General features: G+C 40.8%; 1 protein-coding gene across 2 annotated transcripts in view; it reads left to right on the top strand.

Moving 5' to 3' along the window:
• The window catches only part of MAEA (macrophage erythroblast attacher, E3 ubiquitin ligase), a 59,070-nt gene that overhangs the window by 12,113 nt on the left and 25,076 nt on the right, over positions 1-21,881 (top strand). For both annotated transcript variants that reach the window (XM_061629832.1, XM_061629834.1), the window contains exons 2-5: positions 3,315-3,497; positions 5,639-5,842; positions 15,231-15,353; positions 18,361-18,437. In XM_061629832.1, the coding sequence (XP_061485816.1) occupies positions 3,315-3,497; positions 5,639-5,842; positions 15,231-15,353; positions 18,361-18,437 (587 nt within the window). The remainder of the gene's footprint in view (positions 1-3,314; positions 3,498-5,638; positions 5,843-15,230; positions 15,354-18,360; positions 18,438-21,881) is intronic.

The following is a 21,881-nucleotide window of genomic DNA, read 5'->3' as shown; positions in this document are numbered from 1 at the left end:
TTTGGAAATGGACTGCTTTCAAGTTGATTCCGACTTATGGCGACCCTATGAATAGGGTTTCCATGGTAAGCGGTATTCAGAGGTGGTTTTACCAATGCCTTCCTCTGAGGTCGAGAGGCAGTGACTGGCCCACGGTCACTAAGTGAGCTTCATGGCTGTGTGGGGATTCGATCCCTGGTCTCCCAGGTCCTGTGGGAGGTACAGGGAGGGGAGGGGGAGGGGAGGAGATTGGGTGAGTGGGCAGAGGGGAGCCCCTTTCCTTTCCAAAAGGAAAACATTGTGAACAGTATCATTGCTTTTCAGCATTTCCCCCACATTATTCTACAGCAGGCACATGTAGACTCCCACCCAAATTTAATGTCCCTGGCCACATCCACGCCAGGCCTTTATTTCACTTTGGACAGTCATGGCTTCTCCCAAAGAATCCTGGGAAGTGTAGTTAGTGAAGGGTGCTTAGAGTTGCTAGAAGATGCCCTGTTCCCCTCACAGACCTTCAATCGGAGTGGCTGACTGTTGAACCACTCTGGCCACTGGAGCACTGTCAGGGGAATAGGAGTCTCCTCTCAGCACCCTTCACAAACTACACTTCCCAGGATTGTTTGGGTGAAGCCATGAATGTCTCAAGTGAAATCTGTCGGGACCCCTCTCGTATGGTCTCCACCTGTCACGATTCCACCTCAGGGTCCTGGTCTCTTAACTGTTCTGTCACTGGCCCTATAGCACAGATTTCTCAAGATCCCACTGCTAGGCACCACCACCTGACACTCACTGTAAACAATATTGCCTTGAGACTGTGCCTTAGTCTCCTCCTGGCCTATTGCTACGTTGTGTCTGGGTGCACTTGCAGACCACAACCCCCCTGTATCTTTGTGCCTATAAAGCATACAGCCCTGGGTTGTTTTGGATACCTGCTGATGTTACACTATCCCTTCACCACTGCCACCATTGATACTGTTTCCCAACCTTGGTATATGCCCTGCCCACCCTTCTGGTCTGTGAAACCCAGCCAAGGATCAGGCGTTTTGGTAAACCAAGAACTATTTGTTTATTTACACCGGGAATAACAGGATTAGTTAAAGGTTCAGTCAACATGCGTGTGGTTTCATAAGATGTGTTACTCTTTATATTTCTTAGTCATAAATAACCTGCCTCACTACCCACCTAAATCCAATCCACCCCCTAATACCCAGAATGAACAACTCTCCAAAAACCCCTGTCAGCACTCCAACTCTCCCAGATCTGTCAGAATTCCCCCTCTAACAACTGTCATCCTCCCATTTATACCTTCAGACCCCCAGACGCTCAGCCAATCATCATACAGCGCTCATCAACATTCCAGCCTGTGTACTCCCCCCTCTCAGTCTGCTTTCCACATATACTCTAATAAACCCACACTTATCATATTTACAGAAATTACATTTACAGGGGCATCACAAAATCAGTCTGGTGTGGCTGTGGCCCCCTGATTAGCCAAGCCCAAGCAGCTGTGAGTCTGGCTTTTAGATCACTGACTGTTGTTTCTTACTGAGCATGCCCGACACTATCATTCAGTTCAATGCAAAATTTCTTAAATTAATTAAAAATCAGCAAGGCCTTTTAAAAACTTTTAAACTGCTGAAGATGAAGGGCAGAGTATGGGGCAAGCTCAGTGATAGGATTACGGGTACTCTGTCAACATGACTGATTTTCAACACGTTATGAGAACTCTGACAGGAAAAAAAAGTCCAAAAGGGCTGTGGGTTCCCCCCTCCCCTTTTTAGACTTTGAACTCTCTGTTCTCTCTGACTGTTTTATGTATCACCATGAAAATTTAGAGGGTTGTTAAGCAAGCATTTCTGAGTTCAGGACTAAGTTTTGTAAGGTTTTGTTTTGAAATGAGCTTATGGGAAGCATCAGAATGGCATGGGGATATTTTCAATTTAACATTGCGGAATGTGAAGAATCCATGCTGGCTATAGTATACAGCTACTCTTGTGGCTGTATAGTACACACACACACACACACACAGTAATACCTCAGTTAATAAATCCTCTAGGAATGAAGATCCTTTTGAGGAAGACTTTTTAAAAGGTGAAATTGACTGGATTTGCTTTGCTATGGAAAAACTTTAAAACCTGTGCCTTTGCTTTGCTGTGGATGAACTTTCAAATCTGTGCCTTTGCTTTAAGGTGAAACGAATCAGTCTGTGTCTTTGCTATCAGTAAACTGATAACCTGTGCCTTTGTTTCATTAGGGTGAAACTGATCAGACTGTGTGTTTGCTTTGCTTTAAAGAGATCTCTTGCTTTCTCCCAGGGCTGGAGAGGGAAGGATCCAATATGATTGAGGAGGAGAAGGAGAGGAGGGGGTGGGTGCCGAGTAGGCATCCTTTAAAGCTCATGTTGAAGCTGCCCCCCATCTATGAGTGGGTGTAGGGACCTCTCCCTATTCTTTCCATGTTATTCCTACCTCTGCTACCAAAGTTAAACAGAAATTAAAGTAGTAATGTCCAGAAACACATTACTTTGTTAACTGAGGTATTACTGTATTTAAAATAGCTATTTTTAATTGTAAAATTATATTTGTTTTAATTAATTAATTTTTAATTATATAATTATAAAATGTTTATAATTATAGTTATAATTATAATAAATGATAATTATAAAATGTTTTACTTGCTATTATTTAGTGCTGTATTTTAGGAGAAGTTTGTTTTTGTTATTTTTTTATATATTACGCAAAATAATTTTATGATCAGTATAGCTGTAAACCTAATTTATTTTAAGAAAGGTAGAATATAAATATTTTAAATAAATGGGAGCTTGTGCTCTAGAGAGTGGCAAAAGTGACCATGTTAAAAGGTATTAAGCAAAGTGGACTTGCTCAGCAACCTCCAGTGGCTCAATCCATAGGGCAAGGGGTTGGGAAGCAGGTTGCAGGAGTTGAAGCTCCACTGGAAGGAAGAGAGGAATATGTACCTTATTCACCCTTATGGTAAGGGCCACATCTCTATGGTACAGCACATGGTTCTAGGCAGTATCAGGTCTAATCCAGGACATCCAGGTAGGATTAGAAAATACACTTGTCTGAAACTCTGAGGAGTTACTGCCCACCAGTATAGACCAGCCTTCACGCACAGTGTGTGTGCTCTGCTGGGTAGGCCTGAGGGGAGTTGGTCCAAAGCATCTGGAGGGACCAGGTGAAGGCTGGTGTAGATAGTAATGAGCTAAATGAGCCAGTGGTGTGGCTTGGTATAAGGCAGCTTCCTATCTTTCTAATGAAAAATCTAAGCTAAAAAGGATTTCCATGTAGATGCTAAAATGCTTCTTTTTAAAGGTACCATATGAAACACTGAACAAACGTTTCCGAGCTGCTCAGAAAAACATTGATCGAGAGACCAGCCATGTGACGATGGTTGTAGCAGAGCTAGAGAAGACACTGAGCAGCTGTCCAGCTGTGGATTCGGTGGTTAGTCTCCTTGATGGAGTAGTTGAAAAGCTCAGCGTTCTGAAACGAAAGGTAAGTTGGCTCTGCTACCTAGTTTTATTCTTTTGTGTTTACCACTTTTCTAATCTTGCTTATCTTCTCTGTTTCAATTTTCAAGACTAAAATACTAGAACAGAGTGAGAAGCCATTTGGTTTTATTTTCTGTCAGGGTCTGTGTTCCTTCAGGGTAATGTCTTGGGGGCTGCCTGCTGAAGGTAGAACTGGTTATTGGAAAAAAGGCAAGAACTCAATCTGTCACTTCATTCGTTTCAGATCCAGCTCCCCCCTTTTTTTCTCCCTGCCCTCTTTCTCTCGTATTGAGCTTATTCTACAGCTTAATGCACAACTTCCAGCATCTGGAGGACCTTATGAAGTTCAGCTCTGGCTGCACGTTTCCTACCATTGTACTAGAATTTTGGGCACAATAGGTCCTGTGTTGTAGACCAGATTATGTGGCATCTTGCCTCTGTGTGAATGTGGTATAAATACTGTGTCAGTTAGTAAAAAAAGAAATCTCACTTTCTCAAGTGTACTGATGATAAACACAGCTTGTTTGTGTTCTTATAATGTGAAAGAATATGATCAAGAAAGTACATAATGCAGTTGCCTTTCTGCACTCCAGGTTAACTGGCTCAAGTTAAGGGTAGGAATTATTACATATAGAGTCTCAGAAATGCAGAATTAGTGAAGCCTGTGGATCTGAAGATTGATGATATGCTATGTGTGAAGAAAATATGCAAATGTATTCAGTTATTTGGTGTTCCATTTATAGAAGGGATGTTTAGGAAGAGATGTACACCAGAAACACATGGGCCTAGCAAGAGATTTCATCATTTCTTGAAAGAGCTAGGAAGTTGCACATTTGTTTTTAATGAAGACTCAATGTAAATAACACTAAACGTTCGTTTGGAAGTGGGTGTTAATGTTCTTTAGCCCCCCAGAAGGAAGTGATTTCTTATGGCAGCTTGAGACTGAGACTTTGAAGGTGACCAGGCAGAAACAGGATGTCTGGCTCCTGTATCATGTATTGATAATGCAGGCAGTCGTACACAGTTAAAAAGTAATATGCATGTACTACATTCTACCTAAGCATGAATTTTAGTCTTAGACTGATGATAACTAGGGAAAATGCTACTTGTGGTATTCTGTATAGCCCACATACTTTTGAACAGATGTAGAAAGCTTTTGGTCTTCCATATAGTTCATGTTTGTACTCCACATATAAAAATAAGGTTTGTCCAGGTTGCTTATTTTGTTTTAAGTTATTGAAAATATAACTTTCCTTCCCTTCCCTCCCCCCCCCCATGCAAAGCTTTGAAGGCTGCTTTTTCTTTAGCCATCTGAATGTTATACCGGTAGTTTTGCCAGATTGGCTCTACATAGGAATGACCTAACAAAGCAGAAGTAACATTATACAGAAAGAATGAGGAGTAAAACAATTTTAAATATATGTGTACTTCTCCCTAGGTTGGAAAAATGCTAATCCTTGTTTGCTTATGATTATTTTATTTATTTACTTATTTATTTAATTTAATTTATATACTGCCCTAAGCCAAAAAGGCTCTCTGGGCGGTGTACATAAAAGATAAAGATAAAATGATGGGGAGTAAGTCATGTTGAATTTTTCAGGACGTGATGTTTCATGAGTTCTAGACCATAATCGAACAGATACAGCTAAACCCATTGATTTAAGAGAGATTAGGGTGCCTGGCTTTGTATTGGATTTGGGCTCCAAATTTTTGTTAGGAACATTGCACAAGGTTCTGGTCTCAATATTTTAACTTCATATGGAAGATGTCTGTAAAATAGGCAGTAGGGGTAACTGAAAAGTCAAGTTCTGTTTTCTTCTGTGTCAGAAGCCTCAACTTCCTTTGTTACATATTTGCACATTCAATGCATAACAATTTATTTTTTCCATATCTCCATTAACAGCAAGGATGTTCACAAACACTTGAAATATGATACTGGATTAATCCTGGATAGAGTAGTATATGCTTCAGCTCTGTTTAAATACAGAGTTGTGACTGTTGCTAGACACCAAAGCGGGAGGGGGGAGGATTATCCTGGATTTTGTATGTATCTTGCTACATATACATTACAGAATAGTAAATCTGAGTGGAGTTCAGACCTGTTCAATGTTAACTTCTAACTGAACAAGGATTTTCTTGATGTAGGCAGTGGAATCAATCCAGGCTGAAGATGAGAGTGCAAAACTATGCAAGCGCAGGATTGAGCATCTGAAAGAGCACAGCAGCGATCAACCAGCTGCTGCAAATATGTGGAAGAAAAAACGCATGGATCGTATGATGGTGGAACATCTCTTGCGATGTGGCTACTACAATACAGCTGTAAAGCTAGCCAGGCAAAGTGGTATTGAGGTTGGTGTTTGCAATGGGGAAATAGCTGTCAAAATTCTGGTTTATTTGGTACTGACTGCTCTAGAATCTAGATAACTATTTTTCCCCTGATTTCTTCCATGTACTAAATTGGGAGTACGCATTACTGCTTCTTATCAGGCAGGCATCACTCTCATTTGAAATTAGGGGTTGTCCCAGAACTTTCAGGGCAGCCTTCAATGGTAGGGATGCCTGCTGGATCTTTCAGCCTAGGAACTATATCCTGATTTGGGATGGGGGGTGATGTCATGGATGAAAGTGTTTTCCTGTCTGGATCAGCTATAGTAAGACACAGACGGGGGGAACATGCTGTTTCTATTAGTATTGCCTCTCCTTCCCACACCTCCCAAATCCTTTGCTTGAATTTTGACCTGATGCCTAAATGGATCAGCTGTCATAAACCAAACACAAACTTCAAATGGAAGACCACAGCCTATCAAGGAGCATGCTAAGCTAGAATATTTTTCCTTGTCCTTCAGTTTTCCAAGTACGGGAACGTTTTATACTGGGGAGCTGTTGTACAGTTTCCTCGCTTGAAGTCTGGAACTGTACAGTTAAGGAAGCATGTTAACAGTGTGGTGAGCTGTTTAACTAGAAAGCCTTTAGATTTATTTAAATTTATACTAATTTAAGTAATTATGAATGACCGCTGTTGTGCTCCATTTTACAAGATTTCTGGCACTTTTCCATGAATTTAAATTTGGTTGAAATCATGGTCTTTTTAGTGCAGTGAATTTACTAGTTTCTAAATTGCTTGTTTTGAACTGTCACAACATAATGCTGTCGTGCAGCTCAAAATAAGCAAGTGAGATAGCGACACTTAATAATAATAATAATAAATAAAAATAATTAGGTTTATATCCCGCCCAGGACTCTAGTTGAAAATACTAGTGGTAAATATAGGATTTGGATGTATCCTGAGCTGAGCCAGAGGGATTTTGGAAGAAGTGTGATCTGTATGAGGCTACACAAGTTAAAACAAGGACCCGTAAACCATGTTTGGTGATGTAAACATGAAAAAAATGCTGCAAACACACATCTACTTGACGCAAAACTGTGCCTCTAAATTTACCATAGAAGGAAAACACGAATGTGGAGAGGGGAAGGTGTAACTTTGCAAAATTGAAACTTATGTCTCTCATTTAAAGAAAGCCCTGGGATCAGGAGACGGTTCTCTTTTGCAGCTGACTGGTCTAGCTTGTAATCAGAAGGGAATTTTTTAATCACCATTTTCCAGCCCCTGTGCTTTAGTAGGAGCAGGCTAGCATGAACAAAACTTGTATCTCCATGCTAAGGAAGATACCAGGATGGGGAGGGGAGAGGCCAGGAGGAGAGCTCTATTGTGAACGACAGATTAAGTTTGTAATCTGAGCAAATTACTTTATCTGGAAAGTGAATCCATTTTAGTTCTTTCAACCCCAAAATCAGCTTTTAAAACAGCCTAGCACAAACGTCCTCAGACCTATTTGTCTGTAATTTGGCAGGTTTCTTACCCAGGACACCTCTTGTCTGCCTGCAATTTTCCAACAAATTGCCTATAAAACATTAGGAGAAATGAAGTGATTTCTTTTTTATCCCCCCTAAAACTGTACTGTGGGAAAACTAGTCCAGCTATCCTTCTGAAATTTGGCCAGATCCGTGCCCTCTTAAGGGGCGATCTTGCCTCCAGATATCATCCAATTCCACCGCAAAATAAAAGCATTATATGTTTCCTTTTTTAAAAATCAAATTTCAAAGGCATCAGCACAAAAGCCGCTATTTGAAATACCAAATTGGGGTTCATACCGAATCTTGTGATTGGTGTACACATCTAGAAAATAATCTGCATTCATTGACCGCAAATAAAGGATTTCTTTTTTTTTCTTTTTTTTTTTACAATAATTTTTATTCAAATTTTCATAAAACATAGAAAACAAAATCATAAAACATTCAAAGACAAAAAACAAAACAAAACAAAAATGATTAAACAAAAAAAAATAAAATGTTGACTTCCCATTTGTCACATATCAAATCAGTTATAGGTCTACAATATATAACAATCCTGTCTCTTAAATCATATTATAAAATCACTTTCCTCCAGTAGTTATCTTAATTAATCATCAAATCTCATAAACATTACTTTATTCTTTCCACAAAAAGTCAGAGAGGTTTCAGTTCTTTAAGAAATATATCTATCAATTTTTCTCCAAATAAACATGTCAATTAATCCATCTCGTTAATAATTATAATAATCTTATTGTCATAACCATAGTCCAAATAAACATTTCGATTAATCCATCTCATCAGAATCTGTTAGGTCCAATAATTTCAATAGCCATTATTCCATTATCCCTATTAGTTCCATCTTCCATCTTCAATAGTCCTGTTAAGTCCAGTAATTTCAGTGTCCAATCTTCCATTATCAGTATTCCATAATAATCTTGCTGTTGTAGCCATAGTCATATAATAAGAGTCTGATGGGAATTTCCTCTATCCCAAATATTTTCTTGCCATCCATTCTGAATAAGTTGCTGAAATACTGTTGTAAAGTCATATCTGTGTTCTTCTTTTTTACAAAATGCACTGGCTCATCTCTTAAGAGTTTTTCCATTGTCACATGGCTGCAGTTAATTCCATAGATTTTCTCTATATCAAGCTCCATCACATCATTCCAGTCCAGAAGATTATCCAAGCCATTGATAACTTTATCTCTAATATCTTCATTAATTTCTTCAGAGATAACGTTAAATTCCAAACAGTAGATTTTATTTCTAAAATCCATAAACTCCAGATCTTTTTCCAATTCCACATTTGTTCCAATCTCCAGGACTTGTATCTTCCCTTTATTTTTTCTTTTCTCATCTCTGATCTCATTCTCCTCTCTCACAGGATCCCCTAATTCTTTAAGCTCCTGCATCATTTTGCTCAGTTCAATTTTCAGCTCCTTACTACCCTGTCGCAGGGTTTGTTTCGTTATCTCAATCTCATCCATTATTTTCTGAAACATAATTACTTCCAGATTCTCAGCCACTTTCTTGATTGCCATTTTTAAAACCACGAAAACAAAGCAAAACAAAAATAAAGAAGAACCACTTCTTATTTCAGCAACAATTGGGTTAATATTCCAGGCTTGATGACATCACAGTATAAACAGAGCAACCTGCCTTATCTCTCTATGTTCAAGAATGCAAAACAAATTTAGTTCCCAGCATCAAAACAGTTAGTGGCGTCGTGAAGAAGCAGATTCGTCAAAATAAAATAGACCAAAAAGAGAATAGTCCCAGACAATATAATATTCCTCGGAATAGAAATCAGGAATAGAAATCCCTCTTCTGTTTATTATCTTTAGAATGCACTTCCAGGACAGCTTTTTGCGACAGAAACAGAGATAAGCTGTTAATTTCGTGAATAACAGAGAAGAGCTATATCTCACCCAGAAGTTGTCCAAAGCCGATCAATCTGACAAATCTCCTTTTGCTGCAACAATTTAAACCAAGTAAAAAAAATAATAGAAAGAAGGGTGCTTGCCTGTTAGTCCGTTCTCTCTTTAAAGAAAAGATAAACGTATCGCTTAAGCAGATAGAGCTTGTTAGGAAGTCCGTCCGGCATTGTTGGCTGGACCTTATCTCATAAATTAATGAAATCCAGTCCTCCCAACAAAAACAGGCTTTTGAGGTTGATCTCTACGTTTCTCCCTGCCCGGGAGAAATTTCATCAGTCAAAAAAAAAATGTTCTGACTGATTTATATCTGAATAAGCTTCTTTTGAGGCGGGAGCCCGTCCCAAAAGCAGGCACAAGCGAAGTCACCCTTCCCGGAAGTCGCAAATAAAGGATTTCTTAGTATAGTCTGCAACAGTATTTCTTTAAATGTTGACATGTTCAGTAGCATTTTTTTCTTGAGGGGAATCATATACAGTAGAGCCCCGCTCATACGGCAGGTTCCATTCCAGACCGCCGCCATAAAGCAAAATCCGCTGTAAAGGGGAACGCATTGACTAAACATTGTCAAAAATGGTGCCCGATGCCCAAAAAACGCCATAAAAGTGGAACAAGCGCTGTAGGAGCGGGGCCTTTCTGCAATTGACAACCACTGTATCGGTGGAACGCTGCAAAGCGGAGTGCCGCAAAGCGGGGCCCTACTGTAGTAGGAAATATACAGGCAATAAGATTCCCCCTGGACAGATTAATGCTAGATTGTTTGTCACAACAGGAATTTTTGTTTCCTCTTACATAAACATTGTTCAGCCAAATGGAATTTGAATATGCAATTTGTACTGCTTGCTTAGTCACTGGAGTTAGAAGAATGTGGGCACATGTAATAATTCAGTCATTGCAGTTCTATGCAAGGTCTTAATCTGGCAATGTATCAGATATAAAATACTAGCAGTCTTATTTTCAGTGTTGCTCAGGAATTCTAAGAAATCAAAAAATCTGTGCAGCTTTAAAAGGTTCAGTCTGCCATCTTGATTCAAAATGGTGTCCAGCCGTATCCAAATAGACAAAAACTTCTCCCCTGATCTCAGGAACCATCATGCAAAATTTGGTTATGTTATAAGTGGTGTCCAAATGCATAGAGAACAAACAACTTTCCAAAATATGTAGTAGATGTGAAAATGCCATTAGACAGAACTGCTTCTTCATCCCATTCTCATCAGCCTGTGTAGTGTCACCAATCCCAAGGACAGAGAAGGTGAACAGTTGAAAGGTACCTTCAAAGCAGAGAGCTCTAAATGAATTGGGTCACATGCTATGGGGAGGGCAAGCTTTCACTTTATTACTGCTTCTCTCCGACTTTTCTTTAAGTATTACAGTACTCCTGTTAATAACCTGCCTGTTGCAGTTCTAGTAACTTTCTTTTGTGTAACTATTTCAGATTTTCTACTGAAATCTAGACACACTAGATCTATTGTATTTCTTGTGGAAGAAGCCCCTACTATGACCTGGGAGATTAGGGTTAAAATCTCCTCTCAGCCATGAAGCTCACTGGGTGACCTTTGGCCAGTCACTGTGTCGCAGCCTAAACTACCTCACAGGGTTGTTGGGAGGATAACATTGGGAGGGGAAGAACCATGTTTGTATGCCACCTTGAGCTCCTTGGAGGAAAGGTGGGATATAAATGTAATAAATAAGTAAAATAAATCTCTAGTGAATTCATGTTATGTACCCTATTTTTTCACAAGCACCTCTTGTGCCACAGAAGCTAAGCTGATGGAATCATAATACCTAATAATGGAAATCAGGAGAGGAGTAGTTGAAAATTGTGACTATTGGGATGAATTGACTTAAATCAAATTTAAAACGGGACTCTACACCGTTTTGGGACCAGCTGGAAAATTACATAGTTGAATTAGAAAAGAAATACCCCAGGGTGTATCCCATTGTAATGGGCTACCTAAATGCTAGAATTGGCCCTAATAATGACATCCTGGCAGCATCTCCATTATGGGGGGCAATGGATATTGAAAAAGTTATTCCATGGTACAACAGAAGTTCTAAAGACCAAAAGGTGAATTATGCAGAAACACGCTTGATCCAACTGGTGGCCCGCCTGAATTTGATAATTGTAAATGGGCATACCAAAGCTGATGCTCCAGCAGAGTTCACTTACATCTCTGGGCGTGGTAGTAGTGTGGTGGACTATGTGTTGACCTCCCTCCCTTTATTCAATCAGATTTCCAGATTTCTAGTCGGCAACAGGTTGGAAAGCGATCATCTTCCCTTGACCTTTAATCTAATAACAGGGGTGGGATATCTGACCTCATTCCCCCAATATGCGAACAGTCCATCTGGCCCGTTGTAAGAGAGCCCGCTGGAATAAAGTGACCTCTCTAAAGGTGGCCAGGATTCTCGACTCTCCCCTGGGCTTAAATCTTAGGTCTCGTATAACAGAGGCCAGCGAAATATCTGTTGCTCTGCTCGATTATTCTACTTTGTCCTCTGCTCTGAAAAATGCTTTAATAACATCATATCAACCTGGTCGTTCAATAAAATCGATCTCTTCAAGTTGGTTTGATAAGGAATGCAGGGTGACTAGGCATAATTTAAGAAGAGTATATAACAACTATAGGAATACCAACGCATACACTCTTCCACCCGAATACTATCTGATCAAAAGGAAATATAAACAGCTAATTGCCTATAAAAAGAGACAAGCCATTCAGGAGAGATGGAAGGTTTTAATAAACGCCTCTTTAAATAACCATTCAAAACTCTTCTGGTCTTTAGTTACCGATGCCTTGGGATCATCCTCCTTCTCCCAGTGCACCATCCCGTCTGCTACTTGGGAACACAATTTTCCCGCATTGTTTGCTAACCTCAGGGACCTGCCATTCCAGATATATACTTTGGCAGAGCCTAGCTCTCTTCCAGCCTGGCCTCCTATAGAGCAAACGGAAGTAGCCATGCTGATTAACAACTTAAAATCTGGTAAGGCACTGGGGATAGATGCAATACCACCAGAACTGCTAAAGACCTGTATTGAATGGTGGGCCCCACTGCTTGCAAATCTTTTCACCAAAATCAATCTTACTGGCAAGCTTCCCCTAGCCTGGCTTGAGGCGGTGGTTATCCCAGTATTCAAGAAAGGCGATAGAGGTGACCCTTCCAGTTAGCCTCCTCTCAGTCGTGGGCAAGATTTATGCTAGCCTCCTAAATGTAAGACTGCAAACCTGGATAAAGGAGGAGGATATTCTGGGCCGGGAGCAGATAGGCTTCTGAAAGAGCAGATCTGCCATCGATCACTGCCTAGTATTATGGCACCTGGCGGAGAAGTATATATGTATATATGTATCTCCAGAAGTATATATGTATCTCCAGAAAGGGCCTTTTTGTCGCCTTTATGGACCTTAAGACTGCTTTTGACTCTGTCCCTAGGGAACTATTATGGGCCAAATTATCACAGACTTCGATAGATAAGCGCCTCCTGTTTCCGATTAGTCGTCTCTACCAGTGCACTTCGCTTCGTGTATGCTGTGGTGTGAATGGTAATCTAACTAATGCCGTCTTTGCTAACATAGGGGTACGCCAAACCTGTGTCCTGGCCCCTACCCTCTTTAACCTCTTCCTCAATGATCTGAGCAGTTATTGCCTTGCTGATAATTTCCATCCTCCTAAATTGGCCGAAACGAGATGCCCCCTTCTGCTTTACGCAGATGATGCGGTGTTGTTATCCTTTTCGAAGGTTGGCCTTAAACGCCTCTTACGTGCTTTTATGGCCTACTGTGACAAAAGCTTTCTCACCATCAATTTTATAAAATCAAAAGTCATGGTTTTTACATGTAGGTTCTCGAAACAATCATGGACTATAAATGGGCAAAAGATTGAGCAGGTTAGGCAATTCAGATACCTTGGGATTATTTTCTGCTCTTCACTCTCTTGGTCCGCTCATGTCCAGGCCGCAGTTTTATCTGCCTATAATACCTCCAAGGCCACCACCCGATTCTTTTATACTAGAGGTGGCCAGTATATCCCGGCTGCTCTCCAAATCTTCAAAGTAAAAATTCTCCCCCAACTTTTATATGGAATTCCTATCTGGGTTACAAGCTTTAGCGCCAAAGTTGAGGCGGTGTTTTTGTGCTTTTTGCGAGCTATATTGGGGTTGCCACGCTGCACCTCTGCGGCTGGACTTCGCCTTGAAGCGGGCTTTACATCAATCGAGCGCTCAGCCTGGCTCCAGGCTTTTAGATTTTGGGCCAAAGTGGCCTAGGCTGGACCTTCCTTAGGGTCCTTAAACTTGTTATGGAGGGATTCCTTTATAAGCTCTTGGTCCAAGATCTTTAATGAAAAGATAAGGTGTCTTGGCTTTTCACTGGAGCTATTGTCAACCTGGGACCTTGAGGTAACGAATCATATTGTTGGTCAACATATTAAGGACATTGACCTTCAATTCTCAATGGCCGGAGCACATACATCTTGCTCACCCATCCATTTTGGCTCGAGATTTTCGTTTCCAAAATATGCAGCTTATTTTGAAACTTTGACTTTTTCGCACTACCGATCCTTGTTTACCAGAGCCAGATTTAATTGTCTTCCCTCTGCGATATTAGAGGGCCGTTTTCAAGGAACCCCCCTGGAAAGGCGTCTTTGCTTCTGTAAATTGGGGGAGGTTGAAGCAATTGGACACGTCTTCCTTTCCTGTGAACTATACAGGGATGCTCGATCTAGACTTATCTTTCCAATCACCAAAGCTTTTCCCGGTAGATCTATTGAGTGGCTCGTGCAATATCTTCTGTCTGACAAGGATAAAGACACTACTGAATTAGTTGCGAAGTTCCTCTATGTAGCCCAGACTTTACGGAAAAGGCCAATCTGTACTACCCTGGCCTCTTGCTAAATTATTATTGTTAATACTGTATTTGGGTTTAATCTTGTTTGTTTAACTGACTGCTTAATCATTTGTATTGTGGGTCTATGACTGCATAATAAAATTTGATTTGATTAAATCAAATTTTCAGATTTCTAATTCGTATATTTTCTGAATGGTTAGTTATGCTAACTGATTGCATGAATAATTAAAACATAACTTTTTTGGAACTTAATAAAGCCTTTATATTACCCTGGAGAAGCATTCAAAGTCTTTGGTCATACAGTTCACGGACAATTGTGAGATTTAAGATTTCTGTTTGGTCCTCTATATGCATGGTAGGACTTGATGATAGAATGCCCAAAACTGGCCAGAAGCAAGGGCTAGTAATTAACTGGGAAGACAGTATTTTTCATGCACTGAAAAGAGATCCTTTTGGCATTAAGAAATGCCTAATTGTGTAATTTATGGTGCTGGACTTCAAAAATGACACATTTTTGCCCCCATTTATGCTCTTGCATAGAAAAGCAGATGTTAACTCAGTGTGTTTGATAGAGTGTCATGGTTTCATTTTGTTTGAATGTAAACTGTAGTATGTTTGTATTGAATTCAGGTATGTTAACCAAGTTATTTTTAATGAATATATTTAAAGGCTTAGAACCAAAGTGCTGTGCAACTGAACAGCAGCCCCCCACCATTCCACAAGGCAAAATCCTTGGATACTGAAGTCTTAAAACAACAGTTCATTATCTATCATTGGGGCCTACTCCTCAAGGGTAAAAACTTAAAGATCCCTCTAGATGTATCTAAGCCCTAGAATGTACATAAAATCTTGACCAGTATAAATGACATTAAAAAAAAATTACAGGCTTCGTATAGAAGTATTTCTTTGTTAGGGAAAGGAGTTTGACTGTCCTTATCTTGATACTCTACCACTGCCCTACCCAAACCCCAAAAAGCAAAACTAAAGTGTCTGGGGCATATTGAAAAGCACATCTTTTCATAGATTGGTTGTCATGAAAGCTGTGAATAGACATGGTGTAGCTCCTCAGTCACAGGTGAATAACTCTCTCCCTCTCCCTCTCTAGGACTTGGTAAATATTGAGATGTTCCTGACTGCCAAAGAAGTTGAGGAATCATTGGAAAGACAAGAAACAATGACTTGTTTAGCTTGGTGTCATGACAACAAATCTAGGCTCAGGAAGATGAAGGTATGCAAGCTGGATGGTGTTTTAATTTAGTGTAACCTTTATTGGTTGCAAGGTACAAATTTTATTCTAAATGAGCATAGGTAAATGGATAAAAAATTACGAGTATCACTCAGGAATATATTTTTTTAGATAATTGCTGTAACCTACCTACCTTCTTGAGGCAGGTATAATTTTAAAATATAAATGAATAGGAGAAGAATTAATTCTTAGCAGCTTCCCATGGGATGGTTGTATCATGAACTGATTTTGTTCCCAATTATGGAAGCTACTGTTTCAAGTATATTTACTAAATTAGCTTTGTATAACAAAACAAGCGTTATAGATTTTGTTTATAAAATGACTTGGGAAAGTATATGGAGAAGCACAGATATTTAAAAATGAGGGCTTTTATAAGTACAATTTTGTATTGTACTCAAATGGTTTCTCTAAGCAAGACAAAAAGTTCTGGTAGAAAAACTTGGGTTGTTTTTTTTAACAGCATTGAATTAGAAGGTGTAAATAGATATAATTTCATATTGAGAAGGTGCCTTTGGTGGAAATTTATTTTGGACAGCTTAATTACATGTAGTTATATTTCATGGTTTAAAGTGTTTAAAAAGTAATGAGTGCACTTAATATAGATAATCCTTGTTCTTGCAGAAGTCCTGTAAGTATTATGTTCATACTGCACATAGGAGACTGAAGTGGAGAGTGGCTTGCATAAGGCTACCTAGGGAGTTCATGGCAGAGATACCTCTTGGTCCATATCTGTGTCTTAGCCAGAAGTGGCATGTGTGGTGTGGTGTAGAGCTGCCTTCCCAACACTGGCATCGCTGCTGTCCACTGGGATGGAAATGGATGGGGCAGTTGGAGTATTGAGGCTGCTGGTGCAAACACACAGCCCCTACTTTGTCCCAGCCCCGTCCAGGTAAGAAGCAGTGATGCTGGTGTTGGCAGGGCAGTTCCACCCCATCATGCACTGCTGCTTGTCTTAGCCACCACATTGCACCACAGCTTCATTGTTCAAGTTCAAAGTATATTCCAGTTGCATGCAGAAATCTTATTAACCAAGCTCCTCTCTCTTTTGACAGTATAGGATTTCAGTGACACATAATCATATCAGTGAAGGGACTTTTTGCATACTAGAAAAGAAGAGCTAGAAGCAGTGGGGGGGTGGAGGCACTTACTCAGGGAGGAATGGATCCAGATGCCCCAGTTCTCAAAAGGAAGACTCTCAATGGGAGGGTTTGCTTACTAGTAAAGACTGCTATTCCAGCACATGCTTTATTTGGAAATAGGGTTGGACAGAAAAAAAGGGGGGGGAGAGGGTGCTGATACTTTTTAGATTTATTTTCTGTACATTTGTTTTCAGGCAAGTTGAAAAAGGAGAGGGTAGATAGATGGCTGTGAGGGATAGAAGGTGACCCAAAAAAACTAGGAAAGGGAGAGGAGAATTCCCTCTGCACGGAGGGAGAACCTTGAAAAATGGACTGCCTTCAAGTCGATCCTGACTTAATGACTATCCTATGAATAGAGATTTCATGGTAAGCGGTATTCAGAGGGGGTTTACCATTGTCTCTCCCTGAGGCTAGTCCTCCCCAGCTGGCTGGGGCCTGCTCAGCTTGCCACAGCTGCACAAGCCAGCCCCTTCATTGTCCGCAACTACCGGCTGGGGGCAACTGGGCTCCTTGGGACTATGCAGCTTCCCCATGGCTGCACAGGTATGTAACCCCTGAGCCACTTACTGTGGGGGTGATCTTTAGCTAGCCCTGGACACCCAGAGACACAAGCGGTGATTTGAACTCACAGACTCTGGCCTCCCAGCCAGGCTCTCCTCCCCACAGTGCTGTACCAGCTGTAGAGAGAACCTTAGTTAGTTAATCTTAATTAAATAAGCAAATCTTATGTGGGTCTATTCAGAAGTAAGATTCATTTATTCTAATGTGACTTTTTGTCATGACCCCTGAGGTGCCATCAGGCTGAGGTTTGGGTTGGCAGGCTAAGGAGAAGGGGAGGATTGGGGAGGGAAGGATGAAATGCTGGAACAGAGGCTGGTGGAAGGAGGCCCTTTCCTTGAATGTAGCAGCTCTTGATGGAGAGGCAGGAGTTCTGGCTCCCCTCCTGCTCCCATGGAGGGAAGGGCATAATTTGGATCGGGGGTGCATCAATCCACAGCTTGGGGTGGATGGACAGGAGATGAAATGAGAGACAGGCTCTGTCTTGTTTCCCAGGACTAGGTGGTACCTCCAAAGAGAGGAACAGAAACACCCAGCTAGTGCACGCCTTGCAAGCTCCACATTCCAACTAGGCACAGGAATCCCGCAAGCACATCATGCCTTAACTTTAAAAGTTTGGAGGCTGAGCGTGGGAATTATTTGGAACAACTCAGTAGCTCCCATGTGGTCTTGAGCTTCTTGCCCTGATCTTGGACTCTTGCACTTTGGCTCCTTCTCCTAGTCCGGCTAGTCCTGCCCCCCCTTGGCCTGTGAAGAGCTTTGGGGCTGCCATTAGTCTTTGCCTGCTGCTGAGTGTGTCCTGTTACTTTGCTTCAATAAAGATCTCTTCCTTGCTTCCAAGTAAAAGCCTCTGTCGTCATGCTTTAGGCTGGAGCCAGGACACTTACTGTCAAGTCTGCCCAGAACTGCTGTTTTAATTTTTTAGTGTTGATGTGGAATGAAGATTACTTTTATTTAATTGCTTTTTACAAAGAATTACAAAATGGCAATACCTTGCAAGCTTTTTTTAAAAAAGTCTCTCCATTGTATGTTGCTTCAGTGTGCTTTATTCAAGTTATCTACATTACAAAGGACAAATGTTGAGGGAACTTAGTTCAGTACAAAATACTTTGATCTATTATCCTCCAGATGATCTCAGTCTATCTTGTTTTCCCCAGATGAACAAACTTTTTTGAATATATTGACTTAAAACTCCTATTGATTTCAGTATGTAACAACTGTAAAATAAACATGCCTAAGATCACAGGTTAAGTATGGCCGCATCTAAGACCCTGTCTTGTCTTTAATCTTAGAGCTGTCTGGAGTTCAGCCTAAGGATTCAGGAGTTCATTGAACTTATTCGACAGAATAAGAGACTGGATGCTGTCAGGTATGCAAGTAGGATGCTTAGAAACAATTTGCTTGAGAATGTTATGCTTCATTTTAAAAAAATAATAAACTAGAGCAGTACCCAGAAGCTCCATTTAGTAAGCACTGCTGTTCATCAACTTTTGATTTTTATTAATATTTGACTGTTGGGATTTTTAACAATGTTCTAGGCACCTACTGTCACTTTACAAAGCTGGAACACTTACATTTTTGAACTCCATACTAAAAAGGCAAAGAGTTTTACTATTTGTGACTTTGGATAATTTGTTTTTCATACACAGTACAGTTTCCAGCTATGTGTAACCTTGAATTCCACTGTCAGCGGAATAATTGGTTTGTTCAACACATCATAGGAATACTGTGGAATAATTCTTAGGGTGAAACGCATGTGTAAAAAACTAATTGGGAATAAAAAGATTTATGTGAATTAGAGATGTATAGTCGCTTTAGCAAGATACAACTTTTTTTAATTGCCTCTGCACCTGAAAAATTATTGCAGAATCCATTTGATGGCTTGCTTCCCCATGAGAACCTTCCAAATTACTCCATAAAGGACAGAGTGATATTGGAACTGGTCTAACAGGGTTGTATTGCAGTATGTCCTAGTTTAAAGAATGATAAAGGAGGCAAATCCTTAGGTCTGATTCAGGAGCAGGGTAGTTCTTTAATACACAAGAAATGTTTGGGTCATCCATTGCCACCAGAATACTGTGCCTGGTGTAGAATTTTGACTTGTTTTTTTAATGCTCTGGCCTCTTGTGATTACTGGGAAAACATGGTATATATTACTGGGGGGAAATTTGAAAAATGTTTAAAGAGTGTCATGTGAAAGCTGATGACGGTAGACGGTTGGGCTTAAGTGGGGCGTTTTGCTGCTGCAGGAAGCAATTGCATATGACATTAAAAAGCAGTGACTTACAGTGGCTCCATAGTCATCTGGGAAATTAACAGGTAGAGTAGTAACTAGTCTGGATTTCGTGTTGTATTGGTGAACTTGCTATATTGTCTCAAAATTGTGGTGGCTAACAGAGCCACTTGAACACTAGCAAAGCAATCTAAGTCATGGGAAGCTGGGGGGGGGCAACAGGAAGGTCCACGGCATCCACTTGCCTTTCAGGAGCTGCTGGACCAGCTCATGTGGGAGCTGTGCACGGGGACCAGAAGATAAAAGCCAGCTCTGACAAATACTGCTACCGGGGAGTAAGCGCTCCCCATTGACCACCATTGTAATTATTTATTTACGCCGACCTTTGTGCTGGCAGAAATTTTGGATGGATCAGGACCCACGGGAGAGCTCCGAAAGGGAATTAGATATAGCAGAAGTCTTCTCCCCTCTGCCACGCCCCTGGAATGTCCTGTTTTGGGGCCTTCTGCCGGGTTTCCGGCAGCCAGATCCCTGGGTAGGCCAATAGGGTTCTGGCAGCGTGACGGCTTAGCCAGGATGAGGAGCTTCTGCCGGCAGAGCCTGGCAGTGCCAGGGGCCTGCTGGCTCAGCCCGGGGTCCGCCACATCCAACTCCCCCTAGCCCGACACAAATACAAGTTGGATTACACTCTAGGTTAGCAAATCTGTTAACCTCAACTGGAAATATTAGAGAGCTAGAAAAGCCTTTGTTGCAAGGCACATGAGAATTACCATCACATTCTTCTGCTAGATATGGGATGGGTGTTGGTAGCATTGTAGATGATAGGATAATGAAAAGGGGAAGAGGTAGAAATAATTCCCATTGTAGGACACCAAATGTGTTGAGAGAGGTATCAGAAACTACACTTGAACACCATTGGAGCAGGGGTTAAATATTTCTTCTGTCCCTAGTGACTCAAACTGTGGTGAGGATCAAGACTTGTCCTCTGTCAACTGTGTCTCAGGATAAACAGGATAAAAGTAAATTGTGGGAACCATTGAGAACTGATTCAATCCCCATCATAGTTGTTCCCTATCTGCCATTTGTAGGTGTAGTGTGATATAACTGTTGCATATATTGGTTGTGAACAGTTCAGTTTACATAAGCAATCATCAAATAATAGGCATAGAATATTAAAGTTTGTTGAAAATTAGGGGACATTAAAATATTTGATTCTTTCTAGCTGTGAGCTAGAAAGTAGAACAAATTTTCTCAGAGAACCCTACATAATAATCTCTTGGGCGTGGTATTGAGGGAATCCTGCTTTTTAGAGTTGGATCAATGACTCATGGTATATTATTGTAACTTCATGCTCTTAAATATTTATATTCATTTTCTTCAGACCATTTTAGAACTGTTGTACAGTACTGTTGCTGCTTTGTCAAAGTGATGGGTTGTGCCTTTAAAATAACTTTATTCAGCAAAATGTCATGTTTCTTACACAACACAGTGTTATCCAAGGACAAGGGATGCTGTGAGGAAGGAAATTGGAAACATATTAGCTGTATTGGTCACACAGAATCAAAAGCAGAGATAGTGAGAAGATTGCATTTAATGGAACAAATTATGTTCAAAATGCCAGACTCTTGTTCTGGTGCCTCATTGCTGCCATAAGTACAATTCTTGTTCTTCCTGCAATAGCCAATTTAATATTTATTTATTATTTATTTATTTATTAAATTTATATACCGCCCGACTAGCAATAGCTCTCTGGGCGGTGAACATAAAATAGCATAAAAATACAATGAATAACAAAATAATACTAAAATACAATCATCAATCCAATACAATAAACATTTTAAAAAGTAAATCAGTGTAACTTAAAATGCTTCAGAGAATAGGAAGGTTTTGACCTGGCGCCGGAAGGAGAGCAGAGTTGGCGCCAGGCGTACTTCCTCGGGGAGACTGTTCCATAGTTCGGGGGCCACCACTGAGAAGGCCCTAGATCTTGTCATCACCCTCCGGGCCTCCCTGTGAGTTGGAACACGGAGGAGGGCCTTCATAGCAGAACGTAGTGCACGGGCCGGTTCATATCGGAAGAGGCGTTCCGCAAGGTATCGTGGTCCCGCACCGTATAAGGCTTTATAGGTTAATACCAACACTTTGAATCTAGCCCGGAAACATATTGGCAACCAGTGCAAGCTGGCCAGAACAGGTGTTATATGCTCGGACCGCTTGGTCCTTGTCAGCAATCTGGCCGCCGCATTTTGCACTAGTTGTAGCTTCCAAACTGTCTTCAAAGGTAGCCCTACGTAAAGCGCATTACAGTAATCCAAACGTGAGGTTACCAGAGCATGTACCACTGATGTAAGGTCCTCTTTACTCAAATAGGGACGTAGCTGGGCTACCAACCGAAGTTGGTAAAACGCATTCCTAACCACCGAGGCTACTTGAGCCTCAAGTGAGAGGGAAGAGTCTAAAAAGACTCCCAGACTACGAACCCGGTCCTTTAGGGGGAGTGTAACCCCATCCAGGACAGGGTATATATCCACCATCCGATCAGAGAACCCGTCCACCAACAGCATCTCAGTCTTGTCTGGA

The sequence above is a fragment of the Rhineura floridana genome, chromosome 5 (assembly GCF_030035675.1).
Source record: "Rhineura floridana isolate rRhiFlo1 chromosome 5, rRhiFlo1.hap2, whole genome shotgun sequence".
Classification (NCBI taxonomy): Eukaryota; Metazoa; Chordata; class Lepidosauria; order Squamata; family Rhineuridae; genus Rhineura; species Rhineura floridana.
This window is presented reverse-complemented; position numbering and strand designations above follow the sequence as displayed.